Source organism: Osmerus eperlanus, chromosome 25 (genome assembly GCF_963692335.1).
Source record: "Osmerus eperlanus chromosome 25, fOsmEpe2.1, whole genome shotgun sequence".
NCBI lineage: Eukaryota > Metazoa > Chordata > Actinopteri > Osmeriformes > Osmeridae > Osmerus > Osmerus eperlanus.
Window position 1 is genome coordinate 3,457,825 of NC_085042.1, and position 23,905 is coordinate 3,481,729.

At 48.7% G+C, this 23,905-nt stretch overlaps 1 protein-coding gene across 4 annotated transcripts in view; it reads right to left on the reverse strand.

Annotated features, from left to right (window-relative positions):
- Nucleotides 1–23,905, reverse strand: part of col27a1b (collagen, type XXVII, alpha 1b) — a 41,867-nt gene continuing 17,962 nt past the window's right edge. For 2 of the 4 annotated variants that reach the window (XM_062451098.1, XM_062451097.1), the window contains 51 exons: nucleotides 23,808–23,852; nucleotides 22,780–22,833; nucleotides 22,115–22,159; nucleotides 19,834–19,887; nucleotides 18,985–19,029; nucleotides 18,253–18,306; nucleotides 18,122–18,166; nucleotides 17,882–17,935; nucleotides 17,532–17,585; nucleotides 17,373–17,426; nucleotides 17,047–17,100; nucleotides 16,753–16,806; nucleotides 16,612–16,656; nucleotides 15,369–15,422; nucleotides 14,905–14,949; nucleotides 14,454–14,507; nucleotides 14,242–14,295; nucleotides 13,835–13,888; nucleotides 13,689–13,742; nucleotides 13,020–13,073; nucleotides 12,616–12,660; nucleotides 12,295–12,339; nucleotides 12,138–12,191; nucleotides 11,797–11,850; nucleotides 11,221–11,274; nucleotides 11,075–11,128; nucleotides 10,920–10,973; nucleotides 9,167–9,274; nucleotides 8,995–9,048; nucleotides 8,594–8,701; nucleotides 8,449–8,502; nucleotides 8,148–8,201; nucleotides 7,292–7,348; nucleotides 7,015–7,068; nucleotides 6,816–6,869; nucleotides 6,672–6,725; nucleotides 6,527–6,580; nucleotides 6,254–6,361; nucleotides 6,030–6,137; nucleotides 5,830–5,937; nucleotides 5,582–5,635; nucleotides 4,793–4,855; nucleotides 4,644–4,697; nucleotides 4,429–4,464; nucleotides 3,596–3,613; nucleotides 3,426–3,461; nucleotides 3,279–3,305; nucleotides 2,690–2,858; nucleotides 2,222–2,331; nucleotides 1,713–1,931; nucleotides 1–1,510 (listed from right to left, as the gene is read on the reverse strand). In XM_062451098.1, the coding sequence (XP_062307082.1) occupies nucleotides 1,364–1,510; nucleotides 1,713–1,931; nucleotides 2,222–2,331; nucleotides 2,690–2,858; nucleotides 3,279–3,305; nucleotides 3,426–3,461; nucleotides 3,596–3,613; nucleotides 4,429–4,464; nucleotides 4,644–4,697; nucleotides 4,793–4,855; nucleotides 5,582–5,635; nucleotides 5,830–5,937; nucleotides 6,030–6,137; nucleotides 6,254–6,361; nucleotides 6,527–6,580; nucleotides 6,672–6,725; nucleotides 6,816–6,869; nucleotides 7,015–7,068; nucleotides 7,292–7,348; nucleotides 8,148–8,201; nucleotides 8,449–8,502; nucleotides 8,594–8,701; nucleotides 8,995–9,048; nucleotides 9,167–9,274; nucleotides 10,920–10,973; nucleotides 11,075–11,128; nucleotides 11,221–11,274; nucleotides 11,797–11,850; nucleotides 12,138–12,191; nucleotides 12,295–12,339; nucleotides 12,616–12,660; nucleotides 13,020–13,073; nucleotides 13,689–13,742; nucleotides 13,835–13,888; nucleotides 14,242–14,295; nucleotides 14,454–14,507; nucleotides 14,905–14,949; nucleotides 15,369–15,422; nucleotides 16,612–16,656; nucleotides 16,753–16,806; nucleotides 17,047–17,100; nucleotides 17,373–17,426; nucleotides 17,532–17,585; nucleotides 17,882–17,935; nucleotides 18,122–18,166; nucleotides 18,253–18,306; nucleotides 18,985–19,029; nucleotides 19,834–19,887; nucleotides 22,115–22,159; nucleotides 22,780–22,833; nucleotides 23,808–23,852 (3,294 nt within the window). In that variant the 3' untranslated portion in view covers nucleotides 1–1,363. Of the gene's footprint in view, nucleotides 1,511–1,712; nucleotides 1,932–2,221; nucleotides 2,332–2,689; nucleotides 2,882–3,278; nucleotides 3,306–3,421; nucleotides 3,614–4,428; nucleotides 4,465–4,643; nucleotides 4,698–4,792; nucleotides 4,856–5,581; nucleotides 5,636–5,829; nucleotides 5,938–6,029; nucleotides 6,138–6,253; nucleotides 6,362–6,526; nucleotides 6,581–6,671; nucleotides 6,726–6,815; nucleotides 6,870–7,014; nucleotides 7,069–7,291; nucleotides 7,349–8,147; nucleotides 8,202–8,448; nucleotides 8,503–8,593; nucleotides 8,702–8,994; nucleotides 9,049–9,166; nucleotides 9,275–10,919; nucleotides 10,974–11,074; nucleotides 11,129–11,220; nucleotides 11,275–11,796; nucleotides 11,851–12,137; nucleotides 12,192–12,294; nucleotides 12,340–12,615; nucleotides 12,661–13,019; nucleotides 13,074–13,688; nucleotides 13,743–13,834; nucleotides 13,889–14,241; nucleotides 14,296–14,453; nucleotides 14,508–14,904; nucleotides 14,950–15,368; nucleotides 15,423–16,611; nucleotides 16,657–16,752; nucleotides 16,807–17,046; nucleotides 17,101–17,372; nucleotides 17,427–17,531; nucleotides 17,586–17,881; nucleotides 17,936–18,121; nucleotides 18,167–18,252; nucleotides 18,307–18,984; nucleotides 19,030–19,833; nucleotides 19,888–22,114; nucleotides 22,160–22,779; nucleotides 22,834–23,807; nucleotides 23,853–23,905 lie in introns of those variants that run through there. The other 2 variants (XM_062451099.1, XR_009928495.1) reach the window with 2 other exon arrangements.

Sequence of the window (23,905 nt, forward strand, 5' to 3'; positions counted from 1 at the left end):
TATCAACTTGGATTTTTTTATTGAACATCTGTCTGTTGAAGAAAGGAAACTTATACTTGAAAAGTAAAATCAGTAATTTTACTTACATAGCTACGATTGTAATAAATTGTGTGTGAAGTTGAGATGTATTCAGAGGTTATTGGTAGAATTGGTCCAATTGAGCACCAGACATTCACAAACAAAGTGTTGGAAATGCCCCACAAGCAGGCCACGTAATAAAAACAAATATAAAATTAAAGCTTTGATGAAACTATACAAAATACAAAATGTTTAGCAGATATGTTAAATTGGCATCCGGTTTAAATGAAACAAATTGCCAATCCCATGGACATTTAAATAATATAAATTAGCATTATTATTCCACTGGGATAAATTGTATACAAAATGTAATAGTTATTATACACATTTAACATTTTTAACAGTCAAACGGTATTGCTTGAACCTTGAGTGAGAATCATACCTAAACGACAGGGAGTAGAAAAATAATGATTTGAAATGGCCTGTTTGAGAATATAAATGATACCACCTGCGTTCATTTGCATGTAATTCCCTCAGAAAGGCCCATAGAACTGACCACAATAATCACAATCAACCAATGGAGTCTGTCATTCATTGTGGCACCAGAATACCAATTTTCTTTATATATCTGAACATTGTTAAAGTATAGCTAGCTGAGTTGGAAGGTAGACAGATGGAGTTAGTTTCTCGTGTGTTTAAATGACTACAACTAGTCATTTAAACTTCACATACACTCTAAATGGAAAAACTTACCTGGAGACCTGTGTGCATGAACTGTTTGAGTACAGTACAAACCTGAATACCTGGTCAAATGTTGAGATCTCATTGTTGTTACCTGAATTGCTTTGAAAGACTCCGGCAAAAGATCTATTGCACTTTATATTACAACATACGGACAGTTAACATGTATAAACAATATGTATACGCAGAACAGTTAATACTATATGAAAATACATCAATATCAAACATGCCTCTCTTCTAAAGCATGTTTAGAGTTCATGTGACGAGGCTATCAGACCATGAAGGGAAGCATAAGTCTGAGGTGCCGTCTTAAGAGTTACACCAGATGAGACCGTCCTCTTCCCCCCACCAGGTCTTCAGTAACAGGTAAACAAGTTTGTGACACAAGCTTATGTTCTCCTCAGAAGGGACTAGTGCTAGACATCCTCTGCAGGTCCATCCCTCTCTGTGACCTCCCCTCCCCTCGTGTTTTTGCAGTCCAAGCATATGGTGAAGGTTCGCTGCGGCTCCGTGCCAACCCCAGTGTGGACCTGGAGAGACGAGGAACGTCCATCCGCAGTCTCCCCTCCCACCCCCCTGTAGTGAATCGGGACTCCGGGAGCCTCTATAGAAAGCACACAGGCCCAACCTCCAGGTGGTAGTGGGAGCCTGGCTTTGAGGCGGGCAAGTTGAACACGTCCACAATGGGCAGTAAGTTCGGGTCCTGGGTCTGGAACAGGAAATGGGTTTGATGCCAGCGGCCATCTTTGATCTAAAAGACAAGGTTTCGTGATAGGGTATGTGAGAGGTTCGCATTTTACTGTAAAATACAAAATGGAAAAGACTACCTGTATACATTACTGCAAAAAGGACGAAACAAAAAGAATTGCTTGTCCTTTTTGTCCCTCTAGAGGGGGCTGACGAGCCTAAGAGGACAACCGTGACGGCATGGCTTCTCCAGCAAGCTGACGTACCCAGCAGTCGTCCCTGGTGACTTGGGGCTCCAGGAGGTCTCCTGCCTGGATCACCTCCCCGTTCCAGGCGCGGAAGCCCAGGGCTCGAGAGGAGGGCTGCAGGGAGGGGCCCGTGGCCCACACAGGGGTGTCCAGGCAGCGGACGGTGACCCGCTGCGACGCCTCGGAAGTCAGGAGGTGGAGGAAGCTCATCTGGATGCGGCCCACTCCCATCTCCAGCTGCGGACACGGGTGTTCTCTGCTCTTATGGGTGCGCTTGTTGTTTCGGTTCGTGTGCTCGTGGGTGCTTTTCGCGGTGTGAATCTCGCCATGTGTTTTTGTTTATGTTTTGCATGTGGACTGTTTGTCTGTCATGGCTGCAGCATGGGATGATGATTTGACTATTGAATCTGAAGCCACTAGCATTGATGAAACACGAAACCTCAGATGTGCTTTCTCCTGTTCGAGTGCTGAATATTTGCGTTTTGAGGGGCCGAGCATTTGTTCAGGCTGGGTGAGTCGTGACTGACCTTCGACACTGTGACGGGGTTCAGGCAGGTGTGGCCCCCTCCGCTGAAGTTGCAGGTGACCTCGATGTTGTCTGCAGAGCTGCCCAGGTTTGGGTCAATCCAGTATGTGCCTTTAGACAAGCAGAAGCAGGTGAGAGAGGTTGTGTAAGGGGCTGAACCAGGAGAGAGAGACCGGTTGAGGTAAGGGGCTGAACCAAGTGAGAGAGAGAGGATGAAGTTGTTCAGCCAGGTAAGAGAGAGAGGTTGAGGTAAGGGGCTGAACCAAGTAAGAGAGAGAGGTTGAGGTCAGTGGTTAGTTTTTATTCTCAAGTTTATAAAAGTGAAATGCCTGTACACTCCATCACATTTTCCCTTCTCTGAAAAAAATCCTCTTGGCACGGCTCAAAGCTGCTATATGAAACTTGAAACTGGGTATGTGAGAGCTTTGGAGCTGTGAGGTTCTGCTCTGCTGGTCAGCTTGTTTCTCACCATCAGTCATCTTGTGTTCACAGTCCTGCAGGTCCCGGCAGACGCGGGCGGGGTTATCCTGAGTTCCTAGCGGGTTCCTCAGCCTCTGGACCAGGTCGCTGAGGTAGTGGAGGGTCCTGAAGATCTCATTCCCCTGGTCCAGCATGGGGACATCCATGTCCTGGTAACTCTGGGACCGAAACGACCATCACACTCAGCAACTAACAGGCGTCACGTGATATATATACGGTTCAATTCAAATAATGAGGAGGAAGATTGTAATGAAGATGACATGTGCGCTGTGTTGAAAGCAACATGAACGGGTGAATGAATTAGGAGTGTTGTGCATACTGTTCGTCATCCATTACGTTATGAGCTGTGCCTGAGACAGTGTGCTACACGTCCGGTCGCCCTAGCTGCCCCTTTCCAACTGACCTCTGACCTCAGGGCGGCATGGGAGTCGACGACGACTTGAAAAGCATCCCCAATGGCCTCCATTTTCTAGCATAGAAGACAGCCAACATCCCTCCATCAGAACCTCCCCCCCCCCCCCCCCCCATCCCATCCCCGTCAGAGTCTATTCGAGCGTGCCGGCGGAGAGCGAACTTACGAACGACAGAGGAGAAGGCTGAAGTCCCTAAGAAGAGAGAGAGAGACATCATTGGTCACGTGCCTTGCGAACGGGCATCGGCGTGTTCCCTTCGCGTTGGCGCGACAGGGCGAGTGCGTGTTTGCGACGAGAGGGGCGGGAACTTACGGGCGCTCCGGGGGCTCCGCGAGGACCAGGAGGTCCCTGGAACACGGAACAAACCAGTTACATAAGCATCACTTCACCAATCTGTCATTCTTGTGAGCGCTTAAAGATAAGATCATATCCCAAGAGCTGTGAGCTCCTGTTGTCCCCCTCAGAAGATAAGGATTAAGTACCGTTGGTCCTTGTAAACCCTGTTTGCGGAAAGAGAAAAAGGGGAAACAATGTTAGGTTTCGGATCAATACCCCCACAGGCTGAGTCAGTCGGGGCTACCGCACTGCCACAATCCAATTACTCCATTCACCGAAACGGCCGTGACGAGCGTGCAGCAAGCATTCATCTGTCCGAATCGAATTTCACTGTGGTTTAGTGTCATTGTGAATGAGACCAAATCAGGACTATAGGAAATGAAATGCGTTTGAAGGGTGTGTGTGTGAGTGTGTGTGTGTGGGGGGGGTACTTTCTTCCATTTGTGGAAGAAAGTTCTGTCAGTCTCCAATAGAATGGTGTGAGGTGTCAGGTTAGGTTCTGGGTTCACAAGTAATAGACAACCAGCTGATTGGACAGAGTCTCTCTAAACACTTCAAAAAGAATAATGACCTGTTCAAACACAGTGATAGTAGCAAAGTCTCTCTCAGAGGCGTAAAGGTCAGAGGACGTAGTTTATAGGGAAAGACTAAGACAACACACAGCCAACAGATGTCCATTATTCAGTCAGGCAGGAACTACATAATTGACCCCTGACTGTCATCATAATATAGACTTCACAAGGAACGCAAATATATTAATACTAAGACAGAATGCATGAACAGGTAGGTAATAAGGCAATGACCGATCTACTGGTTGTGATTAAAACCCAATAATAGTGCCACGTCATAAATCCTTCATTTCGCCCACACATCCCCGAGTGGTGCGTCCTCCATGCTAACTCTCTTCGGATCACACACCACTGACACACCATGACACAGCGAGCGGCAGGAACACACAGGGTTCATCAGAAACACGCACCATGTCCCCTCCGCTCCCCTTGTCGCCCGGGGGCCCCTGGTGGAGGGAGGATGAGAATGAGAGGAAGAAAGAGAAAGAGAGAGGGAGAGAGAGAGAGAGAGAGAGAGAGAGAGAGAGAGAGAGAGGGGGGAATCACTCGGTCAGTAGTTAAGGAGTGGGGGGGGGGTGACATGTTCTTGGGCAGATTTGCGGGGTATGAGTAAGGGGGTGCTTACTGGATTCCCACTGGGGCCGATAATCCCTAGGGGCCCCATCCCCCCTCCCTTGCCCTGGTGAGAGAGGAAGAGACACGGTCAGAGACGCAGCCCAGGAGCACGGGGGCGAGACAGGCACGGCGTGTCAGGTGGTGTTCGCGTCTTCTTACTGTCAAGCCACGTGGCCCTTTGGGTCCTTGTATCCCAGCTGGCCCTGAATCTCCGGGAGGCCCCTGTAGAGATACACAAGCACATGATAACACCACTAACTCTGGAGAGATTTACAAGCCCACTGTACCAGCACACTGCACCAACACTGTAACTGCGTAAAGGTACAAACATCTGATTTGACTTGATGAAGAATCAATGACATATGACTTTGACCTGTCATTGTTTTCGGAGAAAACCCAAGCTGCATTTCAAGCCAACACTCATCTGCTTCCCACCCCAGGGACAGTGCTGTACTGTATATCACACTGAAACCGCGGGAAGAGGTCCAGGCCCATCGCTGGCAGTTGCAGCACTTTAAAAAGGTCTGTCCGAAGACTCAGTAAAGCCCTGAAGACTGATGGTTCAGCTGTCTGTCACTTGCAGAGCAACATCCCTGCCCAGTCAGCAGTTATGGAGTTTGAAGTGAGATTACACACTGAGGCATAAGGGTCTATCTGGCAAAAGCTGGATATACTTTCTCAATATTCTGATTTAAAACTATAAATGATTTTCAACATTTTGAGGGTTTAACTTCCATGAAAACTCAGAATTAATCCTCAGTCCTTGATTTACTACTGGAAATGGGTAATGCTTCTTGGTGTCTATTTATCAGAAACATATTTCTGGCCTGGGCCTTTTAGTCAGACAACTTAATTCCTGTGGGGAAACTTTGAAGACGTTTCACTTTGAATATCAGAGTTATGATCACCAGCGAGGCGTGAAATGGATGGAAATGAAGGGAGGAGTACCTTTGGTCCCAACATTCCCAGAATTCCTTGGAGACCCCGTTCACCTGTGTCACCCTAACACAACCAGAGAACAAGAACAGTTCATTTGATTGCATTAAGACTGAGAGAGGACCGAATTAATCTTATAATACTTGTGGCTCATTTCGGGAAATACATGAAAAGCCATCAGTCATGTCAGGTGTTGATCAATGTTCAACAGAAACCTTTTCCTTGTGTGTGTGTGTGTGTCTTTTCCTATCGGCACTCACCAGCTGTCCTTTGATCCCCTTATACCCCTGAAAACCTGGCAACCCCATCCCGCCAATGAATCCTCTCCTTCCTGGAGCTCCAGTTTGCCCCGGGAGACCCCTCTCTCCCTGAAACACACACATCAGAAATCCAGAGGGGAACGCTCGCACACTCGAGTGGTCGTTGCTGTCGCGTGCGACCTCGAGGTAAGACTCCTCACCTTGGGTCCGAACGAGCCCTGACTCCCCGGTAGTCCAGACGAGCCTCTCTCCCCAGTCGGCCCAGCTTTACCAGTGGTGCCACACTCTCCGTCCTCCCCCTGATCCCCCTGAAACAGAGCTGGAGGTGAGTACCAGCCCTAACCCGGAGACATGGGACAGGGAAAGCTGATGGAAGTAGCGTCGCTAGCTGTGGAAGCTAAAGAGAGGAACTGCCCATTCATACCTTCAGGCCGTTGGCACCATTTCTCCCGGCTGGTCCGTCGGACCCCGTCTGCCCCTCGAGCCCCTCCCTGCCCACCACTCCCCTCTGACCTGTTGGACCTTGCTGACCCTTCGAGAGAAGCAGAGGCCTTCACGTCTATATCCCGCAGTACAGATTCCTTCCAGCTGCTATGATGAACTTGTATATGAAATGACCTGACAAAGCGAAACTCCTAAAAGGGATTTCCCCCCTCAAAGAAGCCGAGTGAGAATACAGTACTGCGTCTCTACGTACTGTGGATCCGCTGGCTCCAGGTGTCCCCCGTGGCCCCAGTTTGCCTCTCCTACCCTGCACCGCGGACAGGCAGCACGTCAGCATGATAAACAGGGACATCTAACAGAAACCTCATACGGCATTCTCCCACCGAGTTGGTCCTTACTTGGTCACCTTTAGAACCTTTGAGGCCTTGGAGTCCCCTGGGGCCGGTGTTTCCCTGAGACAAAAGCGAGGAACACGTTCTAGAACTGGAGTGAGGAGACATGGAGTGCGAGTGTGTTATTCCGCAGGGGTGTCGCGTACTTACAGGGGAGCCAGTCGCACCCGCTTTGCCTCGCGACCCTTCCACACCTGGGAGACCCTGGGGAAATACACATCCGTCAACTTTGGGATTCGTTTACTATTTGTATTTGGTGTCAGGTGAAAAACGTAGAGTTTATTGCGTTCCAACACAATGCAAGCGGGCAGTATGGAGTGCATCTGAGTGTAGCCTGTGTTCCCCTCACCTGGTAGCCTGGATCACCTGCCTCTCCCCGGTTCCCCCTTTGTCCCACTGGACCCTGGAGACAGACAGGACACACACTGGATCAAACATCTTCTCTCACACACACACGAAGGCCGAAGCCATTTATTTATGAAGTTGTACTCTTGTCTAACATCATCTCCCCACCTCAGATACAGGAGGGAGGAGACGCACTTGAGTTCTGAGAGGAAGGCCAGGACAGAGGCTGAGGGCACTCGGGTCTGAGCACTGTAACTAGATGAAACGTGTGAGGAACTCACTCTGTCACCTTGAGGGCCAGGAGCACCTTCGAGCTTACTGTCTTCTCCATGGTCACCCTTCCGGAGAAACACACACAAAATTAACTAACCGCCAAACAATACCCATTCAGTCCATTCAGAAAAGGAGAGTTTGATGGAAAATGTGGATTTCATCAATAGGTTTGTCAGTAAACAGGGACCAACGTTCCATTGACTTTATAAGTGTGTTTGTAGTGTGTTATTGGGCATGTGCTCTGCATGGGTTTAGTGACACAGGAGCTGGAGGATATGTGGGCAGTTGCATAGTATGCTGTTCACACTAGTATCTCATGAGAGGACAAAGGGAAGTTTACCAGCTACACACACAGACACAGGCCTACCGTACCTGTTACACACACTGGCCTACAGTACAAGTTACACTCACTGGCCTACAGTACAAGTTACACTCACTAGCCAACAGTATTTTTACTAGTTGTTATTCTTCGCTTAGGTTATTCTCAGTTGTTAGGGGAATTTCTTCCCCCCAAAAATGTAGACTACTAGTGTGTCCATTCCCATGGTGTATCCGGTGACTAAGAGTTTAATGAGCTGATTCTGTGACAGTTTGTCGAGTGCCGTGTTATCTGCTCCACTTACCACACACTTGCTTTCATTATCTGCTCCACTTAATACATCCTGTTTTATCCTTCATGAACTTTCATTTCAAACTTTGAGATTGGTTCCTGGCATTGTAGTGTGATGATAGTCAGTATATTGTCAATACCAATAGTAGCTCATATGGGAAAGGACTCATTTATTATAGGTTTATATAGGACGAGCAGGAACAAAGAAATCCAATGTACTTGTCACAAATGGCAAATTTATTTGCAAGATGTACCTTTTCACCTGTAGTTCCATGAGGTCCCAGTGGGCCCTGGGGTCCCTGGTGACCCTGCGGTCAGAGAAGGGAACATCAGTGGAAGGTGACATATTGTACTGTAAGGTTTGGAGCTATTCAGAGCTTGCCAAGGTTGAGCATAGCTAAACAAGGAAGTGCATTTTAACTATATTCAAACTTCTCCATGATGCTGTGGGACATTAACTTGCATGGAAGGTCCATTCTAGTTCTCCCTGATCTAGCATGACATCAATTTAGAAGACCGTTTAGCACCTATAGCTTTGTAAAGTAGGAATCTTACCTCATATCCTGTTATGCCTGCTTCCCCTTGCAGGCCCATCCTCCCAGGGACTCCCTGTGGAGACGAGTGGCTCATCTTACTGTCAAATACTACACACCTTAAAACTAGCCCAATCATCTACCTACATCCTCCCACACGGGCATACCATTGGCCCAATTGTTCCTCGCGATCCCTTTGACCCGACAAATCCCGCCTCTCCTTGTTCACCGATTGGCCCAGTCTCTCCCAAGTAACCCTGATGACCTTTGCTACCCTGGAGAGCGTTCAAAAAGGCATGTATCCAAAGACACCAGGGTTACAAAGATAAAGGTTGATAGGCGACAAGAGTTCAGGTGTGGGAAGAGACCTAGGTTTTGAGTCACTAATCAGTGTGGAACATTTGACGGTGTAATCCATTTGTTTGTTTGTTTAGATGAGGCCATGGATGAGTATGCTTGTTCCTATCAGTGCCACTGAGAAAATATTAACAGCAACTGGATGGACACGCTTCATGGTGTGAGACAGGCATGGTTGAGGTTTTGAGGTTGTGGAAGCCACGTGACGTACCTTCTCTCCTGGTTTCCCCCTTTCTCCCGCTTCTCCAGACTTCCCCTCCACGCCCTGGGTGAAGACGTTCAGAAATAGAGACATGGATCATGACTGGAAACTCTGTCATATCGTGATTTCAACATCAACCGATTGTGAAACTGAGGTACAAACGAGGAACTGGAACACTAACCCTAACGCCCACAAGGCCTGGAGGTCCGACAGGTCCTTCCTTCCCTTTCAGTCCGACGTGGCCCCTCTCTCCCTGGGCGCCCTCTGGGCCAGCCTCCCCCTTCTCACCCTGGGTGACAGACACACAGGCAGGCACCACACATGACATCCCCCACGCGATGCATACTGACCCGGACACCCATCCACTCGCTCCCAGGAAGAGCATGAAATCAAGGCCTGGCCCCTGCCACCTGTCACCTGTCCAGCCTGCCTCCTTCTTCCAAACCCAAGGCCTGCTCTTAGGTGCTTGGTTGTACAGCGCCCATAAGTCTACGGAGGGTGCTTTTTAATTCACGCTGCAATGAAAGTAATAGTCTTTGAATATGTCGTTGGACAGTGGAAAACTTGACCCCCGCAGGTCAGACTTAATCCAGCCCGCGCAGTGCCAGATGTGCCTGTGTCTGAGTGGAGCGACCCATTTCTGTCACAGAGCGGGGGTGTTTCTGTCGAGGGACAGAAAGCAGGCGCACAACAGTAATGATGTTTAAAAACGGAGGCCCCTTAGCATCTTTATTCATTTCTCCAGGAGACCCCGAGGTGTTTCTCCTCACAGACTGCAGCTCCTCTAACGCTGAAGTTTCACCGTGTCCGTGTCTGCCGTCGTACAACATTGGTTACAGTGAGCCGAGCCAGGAGCTGTTGGCGGCGCAGCAGACGTGAAGTAGCTTGGCTGGGCTTCCTGCGCTTCTCTGAATCAGCACTATATTTCTGTCACAACGCCTGCCAGACACAAGAGCTCTGCACAGGCCTGCTGCCTTACCATCACCAGAAGTTTAACTCCAACTGTAACTTGTCACAATAACATACTTGACTCTCTGACTATACTGAGGTCCTAATAAGAGCAATACTGAAGTCCTATTCCAGCACAGCAATACTGAAGTCCTATTCCAGCACAGCAATACTGAAGTCCTATTCCAGCACAGCAATACTGAGGTCCTATTCCAACACAGCAATATTGAAGTCCTATTCCAGCACGGCAATAATGAGGTCCTATTCCAACACAGCAATACTGACGTCCTATTCCAGAACAGCAATAATGAGGTCCTATTCCAGCACAGCAATAATGAGGTCCTATTCCAGCACAGCAATAATGAGGTCCTATTCCAACACAGCAATACTGAAGTCCTATTCCAGCACAGCAATAATGAGGTCCTATACCAGCACAGCAATAATGAGGTCCTATTCCAGCACAGCAATAATGAGGTCCTATTCCAGCACAGCAATAGTGAGGTCCTATTCCAGCACAGCAATAGTGAGGTCCTATTCCAGCATAGCAAAAGTGAAGCCCTATTCCAGCATGGCTAGTTTATTGTCCAGGGTCCATATTTGCTATTTTATCTGCTTTTGTTATTGATACATCTTGTGTTCATTTTCCTCTGCTGCTGTAATAGTGCATTTTTTAATATTCCAACTTCATTTACATTTAGCAGACACTCTTATCCAGAGCGACTTACAGTAAGTACAGGGACATTCTCCCCGAGGCAAGTAGGGTGAAGTGCCTTGCCCAAGGACACAACGTCAATTGGCACGGCTGGGAATCGAACCAACAACCTTCTGATTAATATAGTATAGTACTTCAGACACACACATGTATTTCAGATACACAAAGCATGTGTTACTGTCATGGCCATGTTTGCAGTTTGAACGTCCTATTGCTGCACGTTCTTGCTCTGGTTGAGGTAACGGCAGTAAACATCCAGTGCCTCTCCTCTCACCTTGGTTCCCTCAGGTCCGCCGTGTCCCGCCTCCCCGGCCAGCCCTGGCTCCCCCTAAGGAGGAACACACCCTCAGTAGGACAATCCCAGGTACGAGTGACATCACCAATCAGCTACCACCAACATGGGCAGAAGTGCCATTGTGGGATATTCACCCTCTGACCAATCAGGCCCTGCTCCCCAGTGGTCCCTGTCGGCCCGAGGTCCCCCTGCAGGGCAGGACAGGAAAATGCAACAGTGTACTGCCACTGACGAGGCTGCATATGACCTGTGGCAACACGCTCGGTGTGAACGATCCTACCTTTTCCCCAGGTTCTCCAGGTAATCCCAGATCCCCCGCCTTTCCTGGCGGACCCTGAGAGGATACAAATGAGTCAGAGCAGGGAACCTATCCAAGTCAGGGCAATGTATCTATGTGAGTCAAAGCAGGTTATCTATGCGACTGAGTCAGAGCAAGGCATCTATGTGAGTCAGGGCAGGTTATCTATGCGACTGAGTCAGAGCAAGGCAGCTATGTGAGTCAGGGCAGGTTATCTATGCGACTGAGTCAGAGCAAGGCATCTATGCGAGTCAGGGCAGGTTATCTATGCGACTGAGTCAGAGCAAGGCATCTATGTGAGTCAGGGCAGGTTATCTATGCGACTGAGTCAGAGCAAGGCATCTATGTGAGTCAGGGCAGGTTATCTATGCGACTGAGTCAGAGCAAGGCATCTATGTGAGTCAGGGCAGGTTATCTATGCGACTGAGTCAGAGCAAGGCATCTATGTGAGTCAGGGCAGGTTATCTATGCGACTGAGTCAGAGCAAGGCATCTATGTGAGTCAGGGCAGGGTCTCTGAGTTTGTTGGTCTAGAAGGTCCGGGCGTGGAGCCTCTCACCTTCAGTCCCATCTCCCCCAGCGGACCCATGGTTCCTGACGGCCCTTGTGCTCCCTGTGACAAACACAAGCATGGCGTCGACGAGAGCATAAAAAATGCTTCTGTAGCTACTGTGTCATATTAACACCGAAATGCACACGAGTGCATCATAATAACGAGCCAGGTGTGATAACATATCAGCACGTCAAAGACTTATTTCCAAGCTTCTTTCAAAGATGTAATTAAATCGAAATCAGAAGGCAGATATAGCATGGCCAGAAAATACCAGATGCCCTGATTGGAGGCAGTTGTGGTCGGGATAGTGAAGGTACCCCCAAATATTTGACTTTCAAAGAACTCACTGGCTCTCCTCCAACTCCTTTGGCCCCTGGAGATCCTGAGAGTCCCGGGGTCCCCTGAGAGGACACAGATAAGCACACTGAAGTCCTCAAGCTTGGCCACCCGCTCCCCTGCACTGTGTCCACATCAGTGGCCAGACTAGCCTAATGCAGCACTTACTGGGAATCCCTTGGGACCAGCTTCCCCAGACTCCCCAATCCTTCCCTGCAGAACACCAACACACACACACACACACACACACACAAAGATGTCATGTCAGCATGCTATAAGTCACAGCTGCCTCCTTTTACCCCGGTTAGCTACTCTCATCGTCACTAGCGTGTTATTTATCAAGACATCTCTCCGGAATAACAAAACATATTAAAGTTAATAGAGGTCAATGAATCAAAAAAAGAATTTAAATACTGAATGCTGATTATTTACTTGGTTATAGTAGTGTTGTGGTTTGGACAAAGATAGTTATTGTTTATGAGCTCCTACCATCTCTCCTGGAAAGCCCAACTTCCCCGGCGCTCCATAAGAACCCTGTAGAGAGACAACAGCGTTGCGTAATCTGACATCCAGCTGTGTAACAACAGCCGGCAGCATGCTTCTCTCTCTGAGACGTCCCTAGAAGTTCCTTCCCTCTTTAATGACTTTTTATAGTGCGCATTGGCAAATCAAGTCTCCTTAAAATGTCCTCAGAAATAATGACTAAATTGCACGCAGTTGCTTTTAAAACTTTAATGAATGAATACCGACTCTGAACTTGAGCCGAAGCCACTGATGTGTTGCGGTATCTTTATATCGGTTGTGGTTTCGTGGGAAAGCTTCAGTTATGTGACTCTACATGTTGACATCAGATGAGGGGGACTCCCGTTTGACCCCATGAACCTGATGCTCACCTGCCGCCCACTGGACCCATCCTCCCCAGCAGGACCAATAGGGCCCGTCGGTCCCTGTAGAGACAGGGAGAGAAAGGGACGCTTTGAAAACACACCTCTCTGTTTCTCAAGGAACAGACTCAACACATGGCCCTCTTTCAACCAGACTAGCCCACATGCTTATTCACATACTCATAGAAATGAGGCGGAGGTCACAGTTCATAATCTTATGGAAACAGATCATTGTTAAAACCGCCAACTTGTCAAGGTGGTCACAGACGGTACTGTAATGGTCCTGGAGGGATGAGGGGGGGAGACACATCCCCGGAAGACGCTTCGGTCGGACGGGGAAGATACAGATCCGAGGAGGGATGGTTTTTGAGATCAGACCGGTCTGAGAGCTGGGTGGTCTCCTTGTCACCGCAGAAAGCGCTCTCTCGCCACGCAGTCCGACGTCTTCCACGCACCCACAAAGGCCGGACAGATGTGCAGAGAACACAGTCCAAGCCGTCTTTGGGGTGGCAGCAATTCTTTTCCCCGACATAGCGGCGCCGTGGACTATGTCTGAACGGGTCTTCGGTTCTCAGGGTTTTGTTCAGTACGGTATTTTGCCGTCCTTGCATCCTCAGCAACACCGCTGCCTTGGGTTCATGCAAACAGGAAGTGTGCGTAGAGAGACGAGCCTCTTACCCTCTTGCCTTTAGATCCGATACCGCCGCCGACTCCACGCGAGCCAGCCTGCCCCTACAACAGGGAGGACCGTCACAACCAGTCAAGAGTATCAAAACAATGAACCCCTGGCAGTTCTTAGTGACGACGTGTTAGTGGCAACGTACTGGGAGGCCTTGTGGTCCTGTTGGTCCATTTCCCCCAGGGGTTCCAGGGTGGCCCTGGTCCAAAAACCAATACTACACATCAAGACATCTTCAAACAACAAATCATCTGATTTAGTTCTGTCAATCCTGCTAATAATGACACCTGCCAGTTACACTGCATCAGTAGGTGCTTGGATAAGTCACTTTGGATAAAAGTGTCTACTAATTAAAGAAATTAATAAGATGCCAGTACACAGCTAGAGACGCTAGCTAGAGAAAATGTGCTATCAGGGTATTGTTTCATCTCAGGTTACGTGCGTGTGTTTAATCCTTTCCGCACTCCTCTCTGAGCCCACTGTGATTGGACACCTATCCTTTCAGAGTGGAGGCCCCAAGGAGGAGAGACCTGGTCCAGACTCACTCCTTACCATCGCTCCCTTCTCCCCTGGAGGCCCCGGCAGGCCCACCTCCCCGCGGTCACCCTGGGGACACACACACAGCTCTAGTTCAGAACCCAGCCATCCATGATGTTTCCCGGCACAGGATCCAGACATCGGCAACACCAGACAACACCAGAAGAGAACACACTGGTGTGTGTCTGTGTGTGTGTGTGCGTGTGTGTGCGCGTGGTGAGTCAAACCTTCTCTCCTGCCAGGCCTGAGTCTCCCACTGGCCCGATGAACCCCACAGGACCCTGGAGAGCAGGACAGCGAACGGTTACTCCTGAACCGACATCGAGAGTCACACAGCACAGATTTAGACGAACAAACACAAACATTGAACTGGCTTGCACGTGCGCAAGCTAAACACTCCTACTGTCTCTTTCTTTTTGTATATATTTCGGAGCATTTTTTGGAGCTTTATTGGATCGTTTGTAAGTGAAGTGTGACAGGAAAGGCAGAGAGAGAGGGGAAGACACGTAGCAAAGGGCCAAGGCCGGATTTGAACCCGGGCCGCTGCAGTAAGGCCTCAGCCTACATGGTACGCACACTTATGCGGTAAGTTATCTAGCCCCCCCTCCCCCCCCCCCCACACACACACACACACACACCATAAACACAGTGAAGTATGAAGAGGGAGAAAGATTTTACCCTCTCTCCAAGCTTTCCGACCTCTCCCATCATCCCACTCTCCCCCTACAACAGAGGAGACCATTAACATCATTTGCAGCATTATTAGCATATCATACTTGTGTGTCGAGATAATTAACCATCTCATAATCATGTTTCAAGACCATTTGCATCTCATACCTACGTCTAGAGATAACTGGCATTCCATTAGCATAACCAAAGGTTGTTAGAATCTCATTTGCAACTAAAGATTGTTAGCATTTGGCGAAAATGATAACAACACCTGGAAATAATTAGCACTTCATTTACATGCTCATACTCAAGACTCATAATGTGCAAATCAGTAACAACCACGCTGTAAAGGTCAGTCCGTACAAGATGGCTAGCATTTGACACGCATGCTGTGTGTTGGAAGAAGCAGGACGGGCAGTGTTAGAGCGAGGATCACAGTGACGGGGCGCACGGAGCATGCTCAGTCGACTCACCTTCAGTCCTTCCTCGCCCGTGCTCCCAGTGAAGCCTTGCCTCCCAGGTCTGCCCTGAACACAGATCACAGAAGGCCCACAGCCCTCCGTCACCAGTGGCTTCCTAAGCCCCGCCTTCTTCTGTGTAAGAATATCTGACCACCCTCGCTGTCCCTCAAGGCTGAACGCTCAACACCCTCTATGACCCTGGCGAGCGGCGCACACTCCCAGACAAACTGAGGGACCCAGCCCATACCGAGCAAGAGGACCATAAACCAGAACAATGTGCTGGAGCGTCCCCTTCTGTTAGCGCCTGAAAATCATCGCTTCTCTAGATTGGATGTTGTCATTGGCTCATTTGTTCGATCGAAAAGGGTTTACACTGTCTCATCACTCGCGGTTCCTGACTTTGGTAGACAGTAGTTTGGACTGATCCATGTGGCGGTTAGAGGGCGTCTGGATGGCAGTAATTGGATTACTCCACTGCTATTGTTTAACCTGGGCCAGCTCCAAGCCCCATGTGATCTTTGACGGATGCTAACGGGATGTCTCTGTAGCTAGGAGGAGAAGAATGGAGCTCTCAGCTACCGAATCAGAGGCTATCACGGAAGAAATTCAGTATATATCTGGCTTGTCCACATGGCCAGGTGGATATGACCTCTTCGAGGAGAATGTCCTGTCGGTAGACTAGAGGCTGATTTTTTTTATAGATTTCAGTGTTAGACAAAGAAAAGAGCAGTATGTTTTCCCGAAAGCCGTCCTGTAACTTTTTTTCCACAGTGCTTTAATGAAGCTATATGACGTTCATTGCCAGTACTTGGCAGAATGGCTAGGCTCCAAAAGTAATATCTTAAAACAAACGCCAAAAAAACGGATGAATTAAATCCAATGAGTATCATATTTTACTCCAACTAAGCAATATTTTCATTGGGTTAAACTGCAAGCCACAGTTTTTTTTATGACACATGCTAGACTATACTGTTAAACTGTTTTGTTTTTGTGGAGAGAGGGTATGAGACTATAGCAATTTTGCAACCAATCTGGTGCCACAACTAAACATTAAACATATCATCAACCAATCTAAACAGCTTTAAAACAATAGGCAACTGTCTCTGCCAAAGTCTGACAGTATATCAAACCAGATTGTGCTGTCTTTATAGTGGCAGACACTGACTTTCCATAGACGGACCCCAAACAATTCTCATTGTTGTGCTTGTTGGGTTCCTGATTGGCTCAGAGCAAACACAGCTATATCAGTGCTCACCTCTGGTCCCATGGCTCCGGGTGGTCCTAGAGCTCCTCCATCCCCCTGAAGGAGAAGATCAGCCGAGTCAGGACCAAACACTGTCTACCCACGTCCCAGAAGGACTCACCCCAACAGGGGATGTCTACATGACAAACCTACCTCTAGACCTGGTGTTCCTCTTGGACCTGTTAAACCTCTGGCTCCAGGCTTCCCCTGGGGATATTACAGATATTTAAGGTCTACTAACCCTCCCTGAATAACTGATCATTAACACAAATGCTACGATCACCAACATTTAACCGGTTATCAATACTATTACTGTAATAATTAAATACTAAACTAGCCATACAACAATGTAATGTACCCTTTTAATGTCTCAATCCATTACCTTTATCTTAGGTAACCTACTATTACACTATTACACTATCTAACTAGCCCAACTATAACACTGACCTTTAACCCCTCGGGCCCGTTGTGACCAGGTGGGCCGATGTCACCTGGGAAGCCCTGAGGAAAACCAGGAAGTTGACATATTAGTTCTCTATGCACCTTCAAGGCCGACTGCAAATCCAAATCACTTCCAAAACAAGTGCTCATGAGAGATATTCAAATCCTGAGTGACTCCTTTGAAAGACTGAACTGTGTCTCTGAAATACTCTCGGAAGCAAGACTGAGTAACATCTTTCTCTTTGATATCTCTGATGGCTTTCCTGGCATTGGCTTCGCTTCACAGAGCTTCTCTGTGACTGCGGGTCGGAAGTTCCACATGGGGTCCTTACCTCAGGGCCCGGGGGCCCCGGGCGTCCGTCAGGCCCCTGGTCACCAGACGACCCCTGCCACAACACAACACAGCACTGCTGTCACTCATCCCGTCAGTTCCCGCGGGCACAGCTTCAACACACCAACGGGGTAACCATGGTAACGTCGACACCACTCACCCGCGGACCTGGTTTCCCAATGCTGCCTGGCAACCCTGGGGAACCCTGTATACCCTGTAAAAAACATTTTGTCGTTTAGCAGAAGCACTTATCCAGAGCGACTTAGAGTAAGTACAGGGACATTCCCCCCGAGGCAAGTAGGGTGAAGTGCCTTGCCCAAGGACACAACATCATTTGCACGGCCGGGAATCGAACCGGCAACATTCTGATTACTAGCCCAATTCCTTAACCGCTCAGCCACCTGACTCCCACACACACACACCCCATGAAGCGGTATCACATCCACAGCATCCTACAGAGACGTAGCACTGCTACACACAGACACAGCTGACACCTCAGCAGACCTGTACCTTGTCACCCTGGAACCCTGTCTCTCCTGGCTTGCCCGGCACACCGACTTCACCCTGACGACAAGATTAGGCGGGGTTACGAGAAGAATGCATTATCTGAGCACAAAGACGGCAGCTGATGACAAACAAATGTTCCTAAATGTACTTTTAAAAGTCTTTGTAGCCGTATTAAGAAGCATTGTTCCTAATGATAGATGGTCAGGTGAGAGAGGTAGACCAATGAGAAGGTATTCAGATCACCTGATCACCTTTCAGTCCTGCCTCTCCAGGGTTACCGGACAACCCCTGAAAAACAGCCAATCACAGGTGAGGACTTGTTCTTCTGGTTCTTTCAATAATCAAAGCAAAACATTTGAAGTATGGGAGTTTACCTTTAGTCCACCTGGCCCAGATATGCCCATGATGCCCATAGACCCCATGTCTCCCTGACAACACAGAAACACATTCTAACATTGCAGTATGGCAGCTCACGTTTATCAGTTTACCATTGGCTGAGAGTATTCCCAAACAATCCAGTCACTAACCGTTTAATTATCGTTAAAGTATTCACAATTCATGTCAGAGACAAGCAGGAGAGAAAAAAGACCAGCAGGAGGTAGGAGAGACCAGCAGTGTGGTGGACACGGTGGAGAAATGAGAGGCCAGCAGGAGAGATGAGAGACCAGCAAGAGAGTGACCAGCATGAGAGATGTGAGACCAGCAGGAGGTAGGAGAGACCAGCAGTGTGGTGGACACGGTGGAGAAATGAGAGGCCAGCAGGAGAGATGAGAGACCAGCAAGAGAGTGACCAGCATGAGAGATGTGAGACCAGCAGGAGGTAGGAGAGACCAGCAGTGTGGTGGACACAGAGAGATGAGAGGCCAGCAGGAGAGAGGAGATACCAGCAGGAGAGAGGAGAGACCAGCAGGAGAGAGGAGAGACCAGCAGTGTGGTGGACACAGAGAGATGAGAGACCAGCAGGAGAGAGGAGAGACCAGCAGGAGAGAGGAGAGGCCGGCAAGAGAGAGGAGAGACCAGCAGGAGAGAGGAGAGACCAGCAGGAGAGAGGAGAGACCAGCAGGAGAGAGGAGAGACCAGTAGTGTGGTGGACACGGCTAACTCACTATGAGGCCAGGTACTCCACTTGGACCAGGCGCACCCAGTTCTCCCTGGTCAGGAGAAAAGGTTCGAGTCATATACAGCAGAAAGAGACTTACAGTTTCTTAGACTGCTGGGAGGTGTGTGTGTGTGTGTGTGTGTGTGTGTGTGTGTGTGTGTGTGTGTGTGTGTGTGTGTGTGTGTGTGTGTGTGTGTGTAAAGAGCGTCTGTGTAAAGAGTCTATTCAGAATCATGAATGCAGATGTGGTGATTGTGTGTGTTAATGTGTGTGTGTGTTTGTGTGTGTTGTCCCCTGACAGTAGCTTGTGTAATCTGCAGTTCCTAACTGCTGGGTTGAGCTAGGGAAAGGGGGTCTGACGCAACACAGAATGGGGCTTTTTGTTCGGGCTGACTGCCCCACTTCTACATGCCTTGTCCACATCCTCGGCAGGAACTAGTTCCAAAGAAACACCAAGGGAAAAGAAAGAGAGAGAGTAAAGACAGAGAGAAAGAAAGAGTGAGAGAGAAAGATGTTTCAGAGCTCAGTGTGACCTTCCTGCCAGCCCAGACTCAGCATGAATGGGGAAGATTCAGCCAACTGGTCCTTTCTAGTTCCCCCTCAGAGACAGGAAATGGTGTTGGAGAGGTCAGCCAATCGGGATATCTATATGCAATGTGTGTATATACATACTGTAAGTCTGTAAATGTAGTGTGTGTACATGTAGTGAATATGTTTGTATATATATATATATATATATATATATATATATATATATATATATGTGTGTATGTACAGTGTATATATGTGTGTATGTACAGTGTGTATTCAGTGCGGTAGAACTGGACAGCTGACTCAGGCTGACTTGGTTCCTTACTGGGTTCCCATCAGGCCCCGGTGGTCCACGTTCACCAAAGTCTCCAGGAAACCCCTGGGTCCACACACACACACACACACGCACACAGAAACACAGAAGCTGGTACAGCAACATGGTGTGGGGCACTATAGTAGTTCTGGTTCTAAGGTCAGCAGTACAAGACAAGATGTTCAGTCTAAAGATATAACATCATGACCTTCCAACTAAAGGAACAGCTCCAAAACTTGAAACTTGAGTTAGAATTCCGATTTAACAGCCTGTAAACGACGAGCAGGCTTAAACTGATGAGTGATGTTCTCACTTCCGAGAACATGTAGACAGACGGTTGCGGGAGCATTGAAATCAACAAACACGGAATATGCGTCCTTGTCTTAGATGTATTATGAGAGCACACAAAAGCACAGTGTCAGCACACAAACTTCCCCAACATTGATATTGGCAGGGTTAACCTCAAGCACACACTCTAGAACCCAGTAAACATCCCAGAGCTCCTTTCCCTCGGACGGTCAGGAAATTCCATGGCTGAGCTTCCAAGCCACAGAGCTCAAGCTGCCTGCCTGCCTTTCTGCCTGTCTCTCTCTAACGTCCCATGCTCTTTTGCCTGCCTGCCTGCCTGCCTGCCTGCCTCTGTCTGTCTGTCTGTCTGTCTGTCTGTGTCTGTCTGTCTCTCAGCCAACCCCTCACACTGCTTGCCTCGCTCTCTCTCTCTTCCTGCTGATCCTGCTATCTCTCTGACTGCATATCTGTCGGCCTCTCTGTCTCTGCCTGCCTCTCTACCTGCCACTCTAGCTGACTGTGTTCCTGCCTTGCTAGCAGTCTGTCTGTCTGTCTGATTGTATAACCAGCCGTCTGTCTGCCTACAGTAGCATCAAAACGGGCTGACTGGCTGACTACCAATCTGCTGACACAGGATTTATTTTCTCCTGGCTGCTCGCGATTCCATCCTAGCCCAGAGCACGCCGAGCCGCACGCTCCACGTGCGCTTGTCCCTGTGCCAGAGTCAACAGCGCGCTGCCGCGGAGCGCCCCCGGCTGCGCTCTAGTCGCCGTGGTTACGCGCCGCAGGACGTACGGCCGCGGGAGAGGGGCGCGTAACCACGGCGGAGCTCCGAACTCCCGTTTCTCCTGCACGAGACGCGGCTGACGTTCTCTGCGTGGCAGCGTCTAGAGATCGTCTCTGTGGGGCGGCATGTCGAATGTTAGTCAGACGCCATTGGTCGGATCCAGAGGAAGCGAAACAGAGTCGTCGCTGCCATGTGCTGCCAGAAAATGTGGAAAAAGGCTCTTCTTTCCAAGAAGGACAGTCATTGTGGCGTTCTAAGCACAAACACATGGTTCCCCAGAGCTGTACATTATGAGCTGGATACTGGGACGTTATCAGGACAGGTTCTGTAAGAGATGTGTCCGGTTCTTAACACATCCTCCCCCAGTCCTAGCACCACCCAGTATTCAGATATCCAGTCGGCTACACTTTAGCACCAGACCATATCCATGCTGCTGGTGAGAACAGGGTTTGTGTAGCTGGCATGACCTTCCCTCCAGACTACAGATACATGTCTGCAGTCTTTGTCACTGGCTATCAACAATGTAATACAGTACAGTCACTGCTGGATGTACAACAGTGCTTGGGAAAATGTCTTGTACGTATTGAAAGTTGTTATGAGCACTTTAGTTTTCCATGTTAATACAACACTCATGGGAGAACTGAGAACCCTCATTGCGGCGCCGCTGCCCAGCCAGTCTGCTAGCCTGCAGTTAGCAGTGGATGGAGCCACAAATGAGTGACCACATTACATACTCTCCCACACAGATGATTGGGCGCAGATAAACACGTTTTAAGAGTTTTCCCAATAAATGTTGAACATAATGAGAGTCTGTAGTACACAGAGTGCATCACAGTGCATGACTAAATGAAATATCATGAATCGGTTAGCTGTAATGAATTGGATGTAGAGTCGCATGGCTTTGTTTGAAATGCGTCATCCGACATCCCTCTCTGGCCTGCTCTGGCGTTGGACCCAGGGACTCCAGAGTTTTCAAGACAACAGACTCTACAAAGTGGCGAAGCCACTGTCACATCAGTCACAAATCTAATCTAATCTTAACCTAGGTGTCCCATTACTTCCCCCTGTGAATAACAGCCATGTCATATTCACAATACGGTTTTCTAAGTTACTATACAAACAAACAAGATCCATGGCACATGGTATGACCATTGATTGGGGTGCATATTGACACCGCATGAAAGGTGCTCTGAAAAGTATGTTGAGAGAAAACTTTACCGGCCTACCCGTCTTGCCCTTCTCTCCGTGTAGGCCTGGAAGTCCCTGTAGAGACACCCAGATGAAGAGAGGAGGGGAAAAGGAGGAGAGAGAATACAGACACACAAGAGAGAGGGTTAAACAGAGAAAATGGGGTAAAGTTGATATCTTGGGGTACAATTAATGATATCTCCAGTTTCTAAGCAGAAGTAAGGAGAGGTAGATATACACTAACTTTATATCATGTGCAACCAAAGAGAAGGCTCAACTAGACAATGTTGGTCCATTGTCCTGAGGGATTATGGGAATCGGAGTCCTGCTGAAGCGAACTCAAAGCCGTTTTAAGCCCGGCTTCCTTTCCAGAGCCTAGCTCTGGGATATTATCCTTAACAGTAGGAAAAGTTGGACATTTCTGTAGGTTTTGATCTTGTATAAATATTGTGAGTGGGACCAACTGCCACTCACAGTTTTAGAGGTTGTTTTGGAGTGTGCCTACTGCCCACTGGGGCTTCTGTCCGTGTAATTGCCCCATTATTTATCAGGCTGATAAGATTACAGTGTGATACGCAGTACTTGCAGGTGGTGAACTACAACTACTTGGACGATAACGGCTTTCTGATCCTCACTAACTACTCATTTTCATCTTTTCACTTTCTGACTGAGTGCAGATAAGAAGCGACACTCACCCTCTCCCCATCTGGTCCAAGTAGGCCATACAGACCAGGGGTTCCTATGTGGCCCTGAGAAAAGGAGAGGGTATGGGGGGACAGAAGGAGGGAGGGAGAGAGACAGAGAGAGACAAGAGAGAAGTTAGGAGAGAGGGGGAGGGGGAGGGGTGAGAGGAAGAATGGGAGAGGGAAGGATGAGACATAGGAGGGATGTGACACGCAACACAGACACAGGAGAGAGATGCACAGGTAAGGTGAAGGTCGAGCATTTCCTATGAACTTCTGTGTCTTCGGGTCCTGATGGATGGACGATGATACCTGCCTGAAGAACAAAGCCTTGAGGCAAGTGTATATGCCCATGGACTGCATGGTGCTGGCTTCCACGATGTAGTCCAAGGGCACATACCCCCACCTCAGGGATCTCTGCAGACTTCTGGGACTGGAGCCAGGGGACAGAGGAGGAGGACAGGCGAGGAGACATGGTGGGAACAAATGTAACACACTCCAGTACACACAACACAGTAGTAACATCCTAACCAATGACACAGTTCCTCAAGGCTAACAGCATTAGCATGCGCTCACCGTTTGCGCTTTTACTTTCATATCAAGAATATTTATGCTCATTTGAAGGTAACACAGTCTCATGTGAACTAAGGTCCACAAAGAACTCCGTCCTGACAGGATGTGGGGCGGTCCGACATGGCAGGTTGACGAGTTTGGTGCGCTCCCTTTTCACAGTTCGTTTAGCTTTACTGTGGCATAGCTGGGCCTCTCTACCTGTGTTTATAACATGCTGGCATTGACGTGTGTGTGTGTTTGTGGGGGTGGGGGGGACCATTAGGCTTGAGGCCTGTGGACGTGCTGCAAGAAGCCATGAGCTGTGTCTATGTCCCGTAGCTCCATGCAGATAGGAGGTATGAATCATATTTACCTTTCTGACCGGGTCAGATAGCAACATCATACAGTAGACTGTCTACTGTACTGTAGTAAAACAAACTTGCTAAAATAGAGTTTCTGACTATTTCATCAGGAGCTTGGTTACTCACCCTGGATCCTTTAGGCCCCATGTTACCCACAGGCCCAGGTAAACCCTGGAGAACAACACATAGCTCTGTTAGCCTCTTAGCACTGTTACCATACCGTC